Source organism: Diorhabda carinulata, chromosome 2, assembly GCF_026250575.1.
Source record: "Diorhabda carinulata isolate Delta chromosome 2, icDioCari1.1, whole genome shotgun sequence".
Classification (NCBI taxonomy): Eukaryota; Metazoa; Arthropoda; class Insecta; order Coleoptera; family Chrysomelidae; genus Diorhabda; species Diorhabda carinulata.
In genome coordinates, this window is record NC_079461.1 from 13,765,882 (window position 1) to 13,782,913 (window position 17,032).

The 17,032-nt window shown below is 31.0% G+C and overlaps 1 protein-coding gene across 6 annotated transcripts in view; it reads left to right on the forward strand.

The window, feature by feature from the left end:
- Positions 1-17,032, forward strand: part of LOC130904013 (paired box protein Pax-5) — a 265,691-nt gene that overhangs the window by 193,572 nt on the left and 55,087 nt on the right. For all 6 annotated transcript variants that reach the window (XM_057816498.1, XM_057816500.1, XM_057816501.1 and 3 more), the window contains one exon: positions 6,232-6,429. In XM_057816498.1, the coding sequence (XP_057672481.1) occupies positions 6,232-6,429 (198 nt within the window). The remainder of the gene's footprint in view (positions 1-6,231; positions 6,430-17,032) is intronic.

Genomic DNA, 17,032 nt, shown 5'->3' on the forward strand with positions numbered 1-17,032 from the left:
AAATATATTGTAGTAGAAAGAATTTGATTTTCGATAAACTTTAATGATACCAGTTTTTGAACTGAGCATTACTACAGTACATTTGGATGGTCTTATTAAGCGTTTTGAGGTCTTTGAGGCAAGATAGAGATCGCATTAACTACAGCAAAGCTAGTGATATGTAGCTTTTCCATAGAAAGTGTACTATTACTTCTGGAAAATGATCTGTAATCAATTCTTTCGTTTTTATTATGTAAATGCTACTGTAGATAGTTGTATACCAATAATCCGAGTTCTACAAAACGAAAACTGATTCAGGTACATTGACGAGGTTATTGAATTCTATGTTCTTACCCCTTATGAAATCGTTGTACGTATATCACCAAAGCTTTTGTTGAAATATAACAAACGTTCTGGAGTATGAGTTGAATTTTTTATGGAATTTGAATGGATGGAGGTCCAAAAATTGCGATTATACCAGAAAATAGAAAAATAGTAAATTATAGACTTAACATGGATAAGATTAGGAAGTGTTTACACCATTTTACATGATGTCACAAGTGGATAAAGCGCTTCAAAAGCATATCTTCGAACAGAAAGAACTCTCTGTAAAAAAAGGCGCGAAACATTGGAATGATTGTGCGACCTTCAAGGAAATAGATGGAAACTTTGTCAATAATCTTTTTTGACCAAAGACTTATTGATCGACGGTGAATTCTGTATTTGAAATTGAATTTATTGTAGTGCAAATTTATCTGTGAAAATACTAAATTTGAGTGTTGGCTCAAATATTGTGTATGAATAATATACCAGCTCTTATCAAATTCCGTTGAATGGATTCATTTTCTGTTTATTTCGAATGAATTGTAGTACAGTTTACTCAGTACATTCAATTGATCACACTTTTTGCTGAAAATTTCATATCTTTCAAAGTGATTCACTTTGAATATTCACTACATTTCAAATAATGATACACAAATCATAATTTTTGATCTGTGTTGAACTCATACTAGCAAACGCACATGAACTTTATTCCCAACACAAAAATTTCATCACTTCACAACTCAACTGAAATTGTAATTTTAATATAGCTGCAAATAATATATATTATTGTGTTATTCTGAAAGCTATGAGCAATGTTTCTATTGAGTATTAAAATTATTCAAGTTATTGATTAACTATGTATTTTGTCTCAAAACTAGTTTATCATATTTCTGTTTACTGTAGTTTTAAGAAAGAAAGCCTTTTCAATTAGAAAGCTACTTTAATGTAAAAAATCTTTTATTTTTCATCATAATCTTCTTACTATAATCAATGTGCTCATTTTCCGCTTCTATTCAAGCCATATAAAACTTTATATTCCAGAAGTTCATCAAAATATGCGTTTTCCATCATTTGTCGAATATGGCACATGAGGCTATATAATATTGTCGTGTCACGTTTACCGTTAACTGCTAAATAATCAATAAAACTAATCACAACATTGGAAACTTGAAACACTGTCGTCACGACCTTATTGATTTTCCAACAAAAAAAATAGTTTTTGCTTACGTGGGAGTACTTTACTCGAATAAGTTCAATTGTATTTTGATTTCTGGGATATAATGGTGTATCTAAGTTTTCTATACTATTCACCATTCACTATTAAGACTTTTGATGTACGGGTTGTATAAACAGTGTGTTCAGTATCCATATAATATGAACCTCCTTGATTAGCATTAAGTTATATCATATAACAGAAATCTTTCCAAACTCTCCAGCAAAATATTGCATGCCCATTCCGTTGCAACATTCATTCATTAATCAAGGATCGTCAACAACAAGAGCATGGATTTTCTAAAACATTTCTAGATAAGTTACAGTAAATTATAATCCCAGATCTTTAGCAATATCCGTTGTCATTAGGTAATTTTCAAAGATAGGGAATCATTTTATGGGAACAGTTTCAAGATAATATTCAGGTAAATTTTCCTCGGTTTTTTTCATAATTTAAGTGGTTAGAGTTACTTAAAATTGTTATTATACATTTAAATTTCACAGAGTGAAATTCAGACGTTGATAAAAATCTGTAAAATGTCAGCAGAAATATGATCTTTTCATAGCAACCCTATACAAAATATGATATAATCCCCAGAGACTATACAGACCCCTTTATGACATCATTTCAGTTAATATAGAATAACTGAATTACAACCGAAATTGGATTGAGTTATGTGTGGGTTCACCATGATGGTAATCTATTTTAGCATTAACCACCCCGCAACAAAAATTACCCATAATTCAATTGTATCAGTTATTAATCATATTTCTGTGTGTTTTATGATAATATAATTCATCAAATCATTTATTTTGTATCCAGACAATCTCATTCCAAGCACTTTTATATATATTTTGGTTTGTTTGATGATAATGGTATTGTTTTATTCAACAATCAATAGATTAGGATATTATTTCAATACAACTATTTTCCTATCCATATTCAGATATTAAGTTCTTTTCTTTTACATTATTCGAATATATATACTAAACTATATATAAACTATATAAACTAAACAATGTGTTCTATCTCACCGCAATATAATTGCGGAGCTAACTGGAAAGTGCTTTATTATTCATTATAATATAATTCATTAAAATATTCACCATTCTATCCATTATTCTTACAACACAAGCATCAAATTTTACAATTTTTCTTATATTTAATATTAATCAACAAAATATTGAATCTTCGTGGTTGAATGAATAATAAGACACAGGAGAAAAAAAGCAGTTAGAAGCTAACCACCATATTACTTTAATGTCTTGATACGAAACATAAAACGTATTTATTTATTGTTCTTTTTTATTTAGCTTGCAATTGTCTACGCTCGATGTACATTACACAGATTAACTTATTTAGTTGTTTGACAGAATTACAAACATTTACTGAAGACCGAAAGCGTTTTAATAAATTAAAACCGTAAATTTATTAGATTAGTACTTTGGAAAATGTATGGGACAACGGAGTGTACTGACACGTGTCGTCAAAAAATTACATGACAACTGCATTAAGCTACCGTCCTCCAACACTTCACAATGGCCAAACTATTTCACTTCGGTTGCTCATATTTCTTTGTAACGTTGGATTTTCAGTTCATTGTGGCGATAAACTCACTTATTTCATCATTTCTTAAATAATATTAGACATTCACTTGGTTTAATGAATGTGTATAACTCTTATTATACTTAACAGACATTTTTATACGGTGAGGTTCTTATGTGAAAGATAAATTCATTTATTCAAATAACTGAGGATTCGGAATATTTATTTATTAAAACTTCAAATTTAGCATAGAAAACTCACCTGCGCCTTAAACTACTAAAAGTAACAACTACCCAAATAGATAGCCTATGATACCAAAAGGATTTGTAATTTACTATTCATAAAATTGGCAGGTTTTATTTTTTTTGCACTGTAATATTGAGAAATCAATTGTTTATTATTGAGTTTGTATAAAAAGGGTGGTAACAATCATCGAATACGATAATATTTACTATAATAATAAAATTCTAAGTCTTATAACTAAACTTGGAATTGTTTATTTCTTGTCAAAAAAATACACGATGTTGAAATCCTTTAATAACGTTTCGCAACATCACTACGATTGTTTGATTAATTTCTTGCGTTATTCGGTGTTTTGAATTATCAATAATAGTCGATTTACTCTGGTATATAATAGCCGTATAAGAAATCCAGCGATGGAAAATTGCGAGAACGATGTAGCTATTCAAATTCGCCACATTCATCGATGCGGAAAACTTTTATTGAGATAAGCCCGTACTGTTGGTGCAAGTGTAATCTTGTTGAAATCAGACATTAGTATCAATATCTGCTGTGTTAACATTATCAAGAAAATACGTCTTGAATCGGGTATACACTTTTTATGAAAAGTCCAAACTCAGTTAGTTTCGACTCAAAAAATGGTACAATTATACCATGCCAAACTTTCACTTTAGGACATTGAGTGCGAGGGCAAATATGCAGGTGAAGTAAACGTAGACTAACTGCAGAAATGGGATTCCATTGGCATGTATTCATAACATAAATAATATATTACACAAATTTCTAATCAAGTATCAGGATCCGCATTACATATATTTTACTTACCTAACTACCAGCTACTTGTAGTTTCTGTGTATTTAAGGATATATCCATTCCATTTTCATCATCAATTTTTGTTCATCAACTCCGAAAATATCCTTGGATATTCAAAATTACATTGGTAGTTTTTAACTTATTCTATTCAATGTACACTGGAAATGTTACACTCAAGATACGATGAATATTTTGCATATTTCAAAATGCATTTTTCTTCTATTACCCCTCCAAATAATATTAATATCTACATTCATTAGCTTTCAAATATCTCTTGACGTGATTCACATAGCGTAGAAATTTTCAAATAAATAAAAGTATAATGAAATAAAATTATTTCTTTGAGAAAAAGAAAATGTTTCTAATCAACTTATTTTATTAATTCAATTATAAAGATAGTTAGGGATATAACTTTAACGGTATTGAATATTTGAACGGTCTGTTCGGTTAAACAGTCGCGGTTACTAGCTGGTTTTGTTAGGTTGACGAAAACTGACTGACTACTTTTCAAAGTAACTATTTATGCGTTGCGATTTCATTAGAAATAGAAGCGTGGTGATTAGAAAAAGAAAAATAGTTCGAGTGACAATATTCTAAAATATTTCTTCACCCGGGAAAAACCAAGGTAATAAAACTATTAAATAATATCCACCCCATAATTAGTACTTGGTGAAGACGGTGTCCTGTTATTTCCATATGATCGGGAAGGTTCAGGAAAAGGCTAGTTGCCGATTTGACTATCCAATCCCAGCTATCCAAGAGCTCAAGGAGGAACTTCCATCTAAGGAGGGGATAGAGTCACGGACGCGTCTCCACCCTGGAGCCGGCCCTGTTTGTATTTAGTGGAATTCTAAGATTCGGGGGACACGCCACCTCTGATGCTTATTTTTTATATAACTTTTCATTATAACAGGCGGTTTATTTACATTGTTTATTTTGAATTATTTCTAGGAAGGTCTATTTATTAATTTGCTTTGTTTCTTCATTTTCTAGAGCTTCTGTAGCGCAGTTTAATTCAGTTTAAAATGAATAGTCGTAGTGAACAGATCGAAATAGAAAATAATTGAAGAACTTAAAGAGATTATTTAAGTTACTTAAGTGATAGTAATAAGTGACTCATATTATAAGGGTTGGGTAAAGTATTTAAGTAAAATGAGAACGTAAGAGACAGTGTCTCTGTAACCTCACGCATAGAAAGAAAAACATTACAATATTTTTGCAAACAAAGATTATCCGGGATGGGATTAGAAGGGCCCGACCGAATTGAGTCATAAATTCATGAAGAGGACCGTATCTCATCACCGTTCAATTTTCACTATTTATACAAATATGTTTTACAAATTGCCAACTATACGAAGCGTTATAAATGTTTAATTGAAATACTTTAGATACGAGGGTTTTATATCTCAATATACTCAATTAATAAGTAAAGCGTTCTTATTTATAATAAAATCAAAATTAAATACTTTACATTTTTGAACAGAAAACCAATGGGCTAGTCTATTGTAACAGTTATTTGGTTCGAGGGCTACTCGGTTGTTTGAAATAAAGTCAGTTAGTTCTTTATATTCATATTTGAATGTACTGTAATGGTGATTAGAGATATGAAAATCTTTCTAGTCCCAGTTCATACGGTACCTCATCTCATTTAAAAATTGATTGATAAATGGTTAAACCCGTGAAAGGAAAAGTGGATAATATACGAAAATTGGTTTACTCAAGTTTTTTTATTTGTATTCCAAATCTCTTAGAAAACTACCTCACTACATGTGAGTTCATCAATTGAAAATTGTACAATATATATTGGATCATAAATATAGTATTTTCCAATTCTTATTCAGCTTTGGTAAAAATTTTCTTAACTAGAATTGTCATTTAAGCATTACTTAACTTGACTTTGTGCTATTTTCTTGGAAAGTTTCATAATTTTTCTGTAATTTCTGTACGTACGTTTATCGGTGCTGATATTGAATTATTGAAGATATTTGTTATGCACATCAGTGAAAACATGACTGTTCTTGTAACCATGTGTTGCTAATATGATCTGATACTTTATATTTCTCATGAAACATATTCTCTGATACCAACTTCTCAATAATTTTTGTGTTTTTTTGCAGGTATTATGAAACGGGTAGTTTTAAGGCCGGTGTAATCGGCGGTTCAAAACCAAAAGTTGCAACTCCTCCAGTGGTAGATGCTATAGCAAATTACAAAAGGGAAAACCCTACTATGTTTGCCTGGGAAATTCGTGATAGGCTCCTTGCAGAAGGAATTTGTTCCCAAGACAATGTACCTAGTGTATCTTCAATTAATAGGTAAGTGTACTTGACATTTCTATCAGTAATAGATAAATTAGTATTTCCATTAACTCACCATGAGATACATTACCAAAATGTACTTATTACATTCTTGTATAAGCTGAATTATCTCCCTTTAATATAAATATCGTATGTGACTATTTATACACATATTTTAAATTATCATCAATTTTACTCAAGATAGCATCAAGGAAAATTTTAACCAATGTATTAATAATTGTACAAAATGGAAATATAGGGGCAACACTGTAGATGCTTGAAAATGTATGAAATTTTTAAGATTCTGTGAAACAGAAAACACTTTTCTAAATGATGCAATTGATAGGACACTCAATACGAGGGTGGCAACTCATGTTTTGAGATAGATAAATAGAAACAAATATTTAGAATTAGATATAACTTTAATGTTTTCCAAAATATTCTCCATTGAGATCAATACATTTTTGCTTGCATTATGTAATAAGAAGTCATCATTGGAAGTCAAATATGGACTGTATGGCGGATGACGAATTATTTGACTGTTCCAAATTTTTTTTAACTGCTATGTTAGAGCTTGTATTGTGGTGGAGGCAAATGATTCGTCTCCTGCGATTAGTTTCCCTTGATTTTTTCTGACAAACAAATGCTAGTGTACCAGAATCAACCTTTCTACGGAACGGTGGCGACATGTCCAGATATACCGAAAAAACAAGCGATCATTAGCTTAGAAGTGCTTCGTGCGCGAACAAATTTTGCTGGATTTGGCTATTCTTGAAAGACCCATATAATTGATTGATGTTTAATTTCTGGTTTATATGCATTGATTCATCTGTTGCCTGTCACGATCTTATAGATGTCTTTTGAAGCACCGCGATTGATTTTTCTCAGTATTTCTTTGCACCAATCGACACGAGCTTTTTTTGAGCGATAACAATCGCATACAAATCTTTTTGAAAGCCAAATGATCATATTATATTGAATATATGCGAGTGGAACTAATGCCCAAATATGGCTCAATCTCACGGTATGTCACATGAACATCTTATAATATAAGTTAACGTACATCAGTGGATTTTGGACGATCTTCATGAAATTCATCCTGCATCCTGTAGTTGAGTTCACCATTGAAAATGTCAAACTACATGACGGGATTGTCAGATTGGACATATTCATAACAGAGCTATACCTCAAAACTTAATTAGCAACCCTCGTATTTTTACTAGTTAAACAAAACTTACTCTAATTATAGTTGGGTGGATGTGAAATTAATAGAAAAATTTGTTCTAATTTTCTAGAATATCCAAAACAAATAAAGTAATTTTCTTCTACTCTCATAATTATTCAAACAATGTACGTTAAAAATATTTCCCCAATTTGAGCAATAAATATTAAGGGTTAATTTATAAAATAGCGTTCGCCCAATCCAGTCTGATAATCGAAGTGAACATAAAGAGCCACTCAACACAATCCATTTGAAACAATCGCGCAGAAATCATACCCACCCCCTATATGTATGCGCGTAGATAACATCGCGTAGGCCAGGCGTGCAAGGGGCTGATTTGACACATTTAATTTGACCGGTTGTCCCATCGGGGTTGTCCATTATAACATATCACAGCAGTAGTCTTCTGATTAATAAAATAACAGATGGGATTCTGTTTATTCTCCGTTGGGTACAATGTGATAATGTAATGAATTGGCTAAAGATCATGTTCACTTTCAACAGATTACATTAGTGTATATTATACTAATAATCTTAATACAATGATAATTTTGGAATAAGTATATGGTTTTTAAAACTAGAGTGATTCCAATCTACATTATTGAAATGAATAAATAGAATTGGATAAAAATAAAATCGAAATGTAATAATAAATCATGAGATAATAAATAGATTTTGTTTAGAAACCACGTGTGGTAAGTTCAAAGATATCACTAATATGAGTACCATTGCTGCCTTAAAAGCCACTCGTATTTATATCAGTAGTAATTTAGGAAGTGTATTTGTATTTGTATAAAAATTTAACAAACAATATTTTATGAATTAATAAACGTTGAACTAATTCAAATTTGGATCATGTTTTTTGTCCTTATTGTAAAAGTGAAGTTTTGAAATTTTCTTAATAATGAAGAGATAATTCTTTAGATCAACATAGAAAAATTTATGTTATGTACCGTTTGGAAAATTGTATGAAAATTATTCAAAAGATCAGACAGGGTTGAAAAAATGTATGGAATAAATGATTACGTTCAAAACAAAAAGTACGTTATATATGCCATTTTCTGCACTTTTTGAAATGCCTACTACGTCTGCTAACTCTCACTCTTTCAGTAGACAAACATCTAGTGCCGCTTTGTGGATTTTTTTCAACATTTCTGGAGTCAGGAACTCATTTGATCGACCACTGCAATGCTGGTCTTCGTAGGTCGTACGGCCTCGTTTAAACTCTGCTACCCTATATTTTATCGTTGCTAACGGAGGAGCAGTCTCACCCAGAGTAGAATCTAGTTCAGCTTTTATATTGGTTGGGCTAAGGTCCTTCAAATAAAAGTATTGTATCACATAACGATGATCAATTTTTTCCATGTTAACGAATTTACTGAAAACGTTCACTATTGATAGCTGCCAAACAAATACTAAACAACATAACGTCTTCAAACTTGAAACATGTGCTGTATAGATTGTGTAATTTTTAATACAGTGATATTTTTTAAGCCATCTCTAGCTCAGACCAAGTACCATCCTCGAATCTTATAAGAGTAGTTGTCCAATTTTCAATATTTTCTGTTCTGTATATAATTGACCAGCTTTTCTCTTTTTCGCAATTTTTTAATAATCCTAGATTTATTAAATTGTAATGTTTTATCAACCGTTGAACCTGATAAGGAATTTGTTCGAAGATTTTTAAAAATTTCAAACATCATTCAGGAGCTCTGACACGATGACCTTAACTGATGATCGCTAATATTTCAATAAGATTCTCAGCTGGATACACCATTCTTAATCAGATAATTTATTTCTCTCATTTATGTTGGCAACAGGTACCTAATATGCGGGACAGGATAATCTGAAATTTGCAAAATCTTCATGGTATCATCTTCAAATTTAATGATTTCACTAGCAGACAATTTGGTATCAGATCATTTATTAGACATTATACTTGCCAGAAACGTTCCAGTACTCCTAATATTAATGATATTAAATTTATTATAACCCCGTATATCATGACTCGAGAGACTGATAAACAGAATTTCAGGATTATCAGAAAAAATTACAATCAGTGACAGAAAATTATCGGGTACAAATAAGGCTCGTCTATTTAATAATTCTATCTGAAAAAGTGTAGTAAATGTCAGTGATGAAGATATCACAATAAATGAATCTTTTTTCCGATATTTTTCACGAAAACGATCTTACTAACTCCTCAAACGTTACTTTTTATTCTTTATCTTTTTTCATTCATCTTTAATAATAAATCCACGGCTATAATTTTCACAAAAAAACTTATAGGAAAGGAGACAATAGACCTACATATATAAATTGGCGACCACTTAACCTTATACATGAATCACAATTTATCGGTCTTTTTTTTAACTAAACTCTTAATGGTTAATGTCATCTTGGCTTGTACGATGAAACAAATGATAAATTCTGGTCCAAAGCAGCGGGAGGCGCGGGGTCCTACCGGAAACGGACATGACGCCATGCTGAGTAGAAACAGCGGAAGACTACTCCAAACAATAGGTTGGCGCGCGGTGTTTTTATGTTATCGCAATTAGAACGGCAGAGATTCAGAAATTGTTTTTCCAAGTTTATGTTGAGATCAACTGTTCTCTTTTTGTGAATATATCTGCACGGCAAATATCATTTTCCTAAGTTTTGGTTATTATGGAGAGAAAATTACTTCTTTTTCCGCTTTCCTTCCATTCAGTTTTTATTGCATTTGAAGATTCACTAATGACTTTATTATTTTAGGAATCATCATATTTCAATTTTTCTTCGAGAACAGAAATATCACAGAGTAAAATAAACTAAAGAAAAATGTATGAGAATCTCGTGAAAATATCTTTATTTTTAACTGAAATTAACCATAATGAAAACTTGAATCCAATTAAATTGAATGGAAAAATATGCAATGTACGAGAAATGAAAAATTAGGATAACAGCAAGAAAACAATTTCTCCCAAGCGGGGTAGATGTTACCCAATTCTCTAGGAGATATAATTGCGAATTTTTATTGTTTTTTTGGCGTTGAATGATTTGTTAGAGTCTAATGTTTAAAATTTCTTTTCCGCAAATTAGAAGATTTTTCAGCCAAAAGAAATTTACCAATGAATAAAAGTCACTCTACATACGTAGTTTATTATTTAATATGTTGTAGATATTTTTTCATTCTCTGAATTTATTGATTCTATGGAAAATATTTCTATTTCATAAAACTTATTTCCAAAAAACATATTTGATGATTAATGATACGATACATGAATATTGATAAAATTACCATTTGTAATCTACAAAAAATGATGTTGAATTGTCTCGTTGTTGTATATCCATTCTACGTCAAAATTAAATTCCATATTTTCTTTTGACTGGAACGTGAAGTACGAAAAATGCAATTTTTGTTATGTACCCGAAAATATGTTTGTCCGGATAAATTTGTACAGCATGAATAACATCATCATTGTCTGAAGGATAATAACTAACTCTGGGGAAACGGTCTTCAAAGGGTACAGTAAAAAAGCCGCTTACTTAGATGGCAAACGTTCCGCTCGAGTAACGATCGAGGGTGTGGCGAAATCTTAGGGGGCTTTGATCAAGTGCTGACTTCTAACTTTTCCCAATCCCGAGGAGCCCCGGCAGTTAAAATTCGAGACGGAGTGTATTATTATGCCGCAATCTAATGTAATACGCCACCAAAAAATTATTGCGATGTGGAAAATTGGATTACTACAGGGAGTGCTTATAAATATTATTAACACTTTGTGGTCGAAGGTCGAGCTTAATTATTTTGGGAATATTCAGAGAAATACTCTTCATTCAAGAATTGTTGTTCAACTATCACCATGATCGTTTTCTCCAATTTTTCTTCAATGGCATAATTTCTTTCTATAACCTTCTGGCTACAACCCTTGTTTCTACTTTTGCATTAGGTTCAGTTAAGTTCAATTATAATAATATTCGAGGCGACCTTGTGCCTGTAGTACTAGTGCTCCAAGAATTCAAAGGTAAAGTGGAGCACTGACAGCAGTAACCCGATGGCAAAACGGGACAACGAGAAGGTTAGAAAAATATTGCAATTTTTGAACAAATAACTCATAAAAATATAATTGAATATGATTGCAGAAAAAGGAGAAGACCAACATAGGCTTGTAAAACTTTTATTCAATCAAGCAGCTAAATTACTAAATATGATAATATCCATATATAAAACTAGATGCATGACCTTAAAGATAATATCGAAAGTTACAAGCCGTATTTATCCGTATATACTGAAAGGTAACTTAATATTAGCGAGCTATTAAAAACCTGACTAGGATTTATTGATTATTATTTCTATATAAAATCAAAGCAAATAGTTATTTTTGTATGAAGTATATGGGTAATGTTTTCTTCATGGTACATGAGAGTATCAGCAGCAGGTCTATGCTAAAAATTTTCTCGAATGTGGCACACTTTATACACGAGGTACAAACAACACTTTTTCTACAAATATAACTGTAAATTTCCATTGTTTGAAATATATTATTTTGTCCGGATCAGTAATCGCTTTTAAACGACTGTTGTACATAAGATGGCTGCAAATCTACCTCCGTAGAACCATAGAAGATAATGTTTCTGATCAGCAGCAACATTCTCGGGAATTTATGTTGGAAGTAATTGTTCAAATTTTGATCTCAATTACTATTCCAATAAATGAAATTGTTTTATGACGGATAGACACAAAATTTTTCAAAAAACAGATTCATACATTAATAGAAATGCAGAAATGTAAAAATTTTTTAGATCGTTGTACAAAAAGTGTTATTTAGAAACAAAATGTATTTCCAATTCATAGATGGGTTATAATTATTAGTAGGTTGATTGTATTGTTTATGGAGGTCATTTGAACAATTTTCAGTTTTCTGTTTTATTACTGTTATTCAACAAATAAATCAGCTAAATCCAAAATAGCTTGAAAGATATTTCATACCTTAAAAAATGTAATATTATGATTTTTTTACATTAGTACTCGACTATATTTGAATTGAAAAAAATGGAGGTTGATGCGAAACTACAGGTACCTGCCATTTTTGGTATGAATTTTAGACGAAAATGATTCTTTTTGTGTTTGTTTTCAATATTTTGAAAAAACTTATGGTTTCTTATAGGAGTCAAGCTTTAGTTGTGTAGCGTTAATAGTAGTTTTCGCATCAATAATACACATTAATTGTCTCTTGCCAATTTTAGAAAGTAAAAGTAAGCTAAAAATTTGCGAATTGTTTAGAATATATAATACATTCTACATAATTAAAGAAATAGCTAGCTACAGGTTTTCATCCATAAAGTATTAAGGAATAGAGAAAACTGTGAATAAAACTATGTGATCAATGATGGTCATTTTTTATTGCTCTAAACAGTGATTTTGTAGACCCAAATTATTTTTTAATAAAAATTCCGTAATAAAATAATGCGTAGTAAAATATAATTTATATATAACCTGTTATTTATCAAATACAAATTTAACGTCATCAACTGAATTCATTCACTCAACCAAAATAGTTTTATTATTTCCATTCTTGAAAATGAATTATATTTATCCTCGTTTTGAAATATATTTTCATATTAATTTCCTATTTTAAAAGAATCAATTACGATTTACCCAAATATTTGATTTCATTCATTTTGATAACTGTTCTGTACATATTCATAATGAAATTTTATTAGTTTTATTTCCGCTGCGATTAAACAAAGCAAAATTCACGTCGCATTCATTATTGACAGTTTTTGTCTGTGCAAATCAGCCAGTGTACCCAAGTGTAGGAGTTTCTTACCATTTTGCAGCATCGCCAAGCGAAGCGGATATTGGTTTGAGCTCGATTTCACGAATCTGAGAATCAGCCGAGCGTTCCGGAACCGGCTTTCTTCTCTTATTGATTTTCTCCTGTTCGTTCTCAACCCTAGTCGCTCTCGTTGTCAAAGTCCCCTGCCACCGTTCGAACGTCCTCTTTTCACTCTTTTCTTTACTTTTACCTTAAGTTTTCCCCTGTCAAAAGTTAAAGGTCGTTTCAAATTGCCACTACTGAATGATTTTCTGCTATTGGTATCCTCGATTTTTATCGAGTTTAAAAAGTATAAATTCATATCCATAGTTATTTTTCAATTAATTTTCACATTTTTCCAACATTTTCATATGGGTCGTAAATTTTATATTTAATTCAATGAGTTTTTCTACTCTTATCATAGCTGGGATTTTTATAGTTCGTTAGTCTTATTGTGCTACTTTGAATGATAATTTGACAGTGTTTTACCACACTTTTCTTAGCGGGTATTTCTAGAAAATCCGATTAAATTAATATATTTCGTCTCCTCTTATTGCGTAGCTTTTTAAATTCGAATGTGATAATACTCAATGCAAAATTGCACATATGTTTGGATACATTAGCCCTAAAAACCTTCTGTAAAAGATGGGAATTAAATCACATATTACTTCATCAATTCAACAATTGAATAGTGCCCCTTACTTCAGACAGTGTGATTATTTTCAGTTCGATGCCTTTTTATGTCCTCTTAATGACATACGGCACTGTTATTCGTGTTGATGCACATATTGTAACATGTGTATTGAGATGTACAGATATCGTTAAGTACTTCCCCAGCTTTTCTCATTTGGTATTCAAAAGAGGGATCTTTCATGGTAGCAATCAATTTAATAGTTTGCTGGCAAATATTTTCCAGAGAAATTAAAATTTTCACTTAAGTAACATTTGATATGGAATTCATCAATTTAAGGGTTTATTCAATATTCCAAATTATACATAAACTACTTTAACAAAGTTGTATGCTTATTGATTATAGTTGTTGCACAGACGTATTGATATTTTCAGCGCCAAAGTTATAATTTTACAATCTTAAGCAGCTGAGTATACTCGTTTTGTTTCCGAGGCATTCGTATTAATTCTATAAGCGGTGTATTCACATATATTATGAAAAATACGGGATTATCCTTTAAACCTTCCTGCTTTCTCTTGGCTAACGATGAACAAATTCACTCGCTATACTACCAATAAACAGATGAGCAAAAAAAACAAAAATGTTGCCAAAGCTAGAGATCAGGATTTTAAGAAACGCTCAGGGGGAGGCTGAATAATCAGAATGAAACAGGATAAGGTCCTATTAGAAGAAAAAGGAGAAGTACACTTGAGCAGCTGTTAACGCATCGATGAAAATACTATTGAATTTTGTACGAGGTATTTTATTAATATCTAATAATTGGCTATTGGTTTTACCTCGTTCTCAAGAAAAATTTTCAAGTCTAGATCAGCTGCTCTCATTAAATATAATACAGAGCAGCCTCATAATCAATCTTTCTCTTTTATAGTCCTAAACTTTATAGGTACTCTTAAAGACAACTCTGTTGAAATCAATTACTTCACTTTTTTAGAAATCCATTGCTATTACCTTATCTGTTGATATATATTTTTTTATTTGTCTCCATTTCCTATATTATTATCGGTTCGATACGTCTTCCAAGTAGTCTTCTTTTAGCTAGTTCCGTTTCCACATAATTACCCCATCCTATCGTGAATGTAAAGCTAAATCAGTTGAGTATAATTTATTCATTGAACAGCTTTATTACAATATACATTAAAAAATTGAGAAAGGAGGTAATAAGGACTATATCCTCGCTTTATTTCTCCTGGCGAAATTTTAAATTAATCCATAATTCCGTAAGAATCTGACAAACCACTGGACACATCGCTGTTTTATAATATATTTCGTATTTACCATGTACTTTGTCGAATGCTTTGGTAATGCAAATGTTAGCTGATACATGACGTAGTATTGCTTATTTTTTAACTTTATTTATATTTGCTGATCTAATTCGTTTTAGCACCTGCTCTCATTTTGTAACACGTTTCTCGAGTTTTTGTGTGTATGTATTAGAAAAAAGTTTTCTGCCTCTATCAAGAAAAGCTATGTTCCTATAATTGTATAGAGAGCTCTTCTCTATTTTTTCTAAAATGAGAATTTTAATGATTTTTAATTTTGTTTTATTTTTCCAAAGCTCTTAGCGTGTCAGGCTTGTGCTAAATACAGGGTGATTGATTAGTATGATAAAGTTTAACGCCTCCTCTGTTTTTTGAGATCAATTTAAAAATTTGAGGGATCATGGCCATCATTAGTAATAAAATTTTTAAATTATTTACAATCTTACAGAATGTTTCAGAATGCCATATCAAAGATATTTTTTCAAGCACTCTATATTTTATTGCACATTTGGAATCAGACTTTTCCATTACAATAATATAGAGTTAGGATGTGTTATACGGGGTATTTAAAAAGTTATTACCGAATTTCCATAAAAATCATAACAAGTTCAATACCGTGCACAATGTATGCGAAATTCAAGGATGGAGATCTATTGCGGTCAAAGCATTAGAATAGTAGTAAAAATTCTGGAGAATCATTTATCTCGTTAATATTATTTGAATCTGATATATAATAAATCAAAAAACTAATACATTATTTTCTGGGTTTTTTTCAATGAATCACTCTGTTTTTAAGTGAGTATCGGAAAGTACTACCAACTTTTTTTTATCAAGCAATTATTAGTTCTTCAGGTATTTTGATTTTTCTGTTCTAAACAATGATTATGTACCTATATCTAATCATTTAGGAATTACTTGTCAGTTGGTTATGAGTATTTTATCATTGCTGTTTGTTACTGTAGAGGTTGAGTTGCAAATACAAATCGAGTAATACGAGTAAATTACTGGGACGAAACTATAAAAAAACTGTCCTATATACTACAGTATAAGTACACGTCTTGATTATCACAATGGGTGTTCGAAATGACCTCCAAATACATATATAGAAGCTTTCTTGAGTTTATTCTTCTTGTTTTCAAACCCCAGTTTCGCTTGTTTTATAAATTTCATCAATTATTAGTCCTCTTGAAACCGGTTCAGAAGTTGAGTTGAGCAAATATCCAGTGCATCTATTGTTCGCAACCAATCTAAGATATATCTACCCATCTATATTCAACTTTAGTGGTTCTGTTACTTCCACTTATGTTATCCATTCCGTTTTTGAATTCATTCCCTCATCTCAGTCTTACTGTTAATTGTTGTACTATCCTCTTTTCCCATTGCCATTAAATACCCTGTTATCTGCATAGTCCGAGGTCTTATGATTCTCTCTGTTTCTTATTTATTAAGAGTAATCCTCTCTTTCAATGCACTTTCTTATATCGATTTCGTTATATGTAATTTTGATATCCAATGGATTCATGATGCTTGTACTTACTTAAAACATAGATCTTTAGGAATGTACTTGGGTACATTTACAATGCTGCTCATCTTCCAGAGTTGTTGTAAAATTCTCTTGTGAGGGAGAAACATTCTTTTTTGATATTACTTT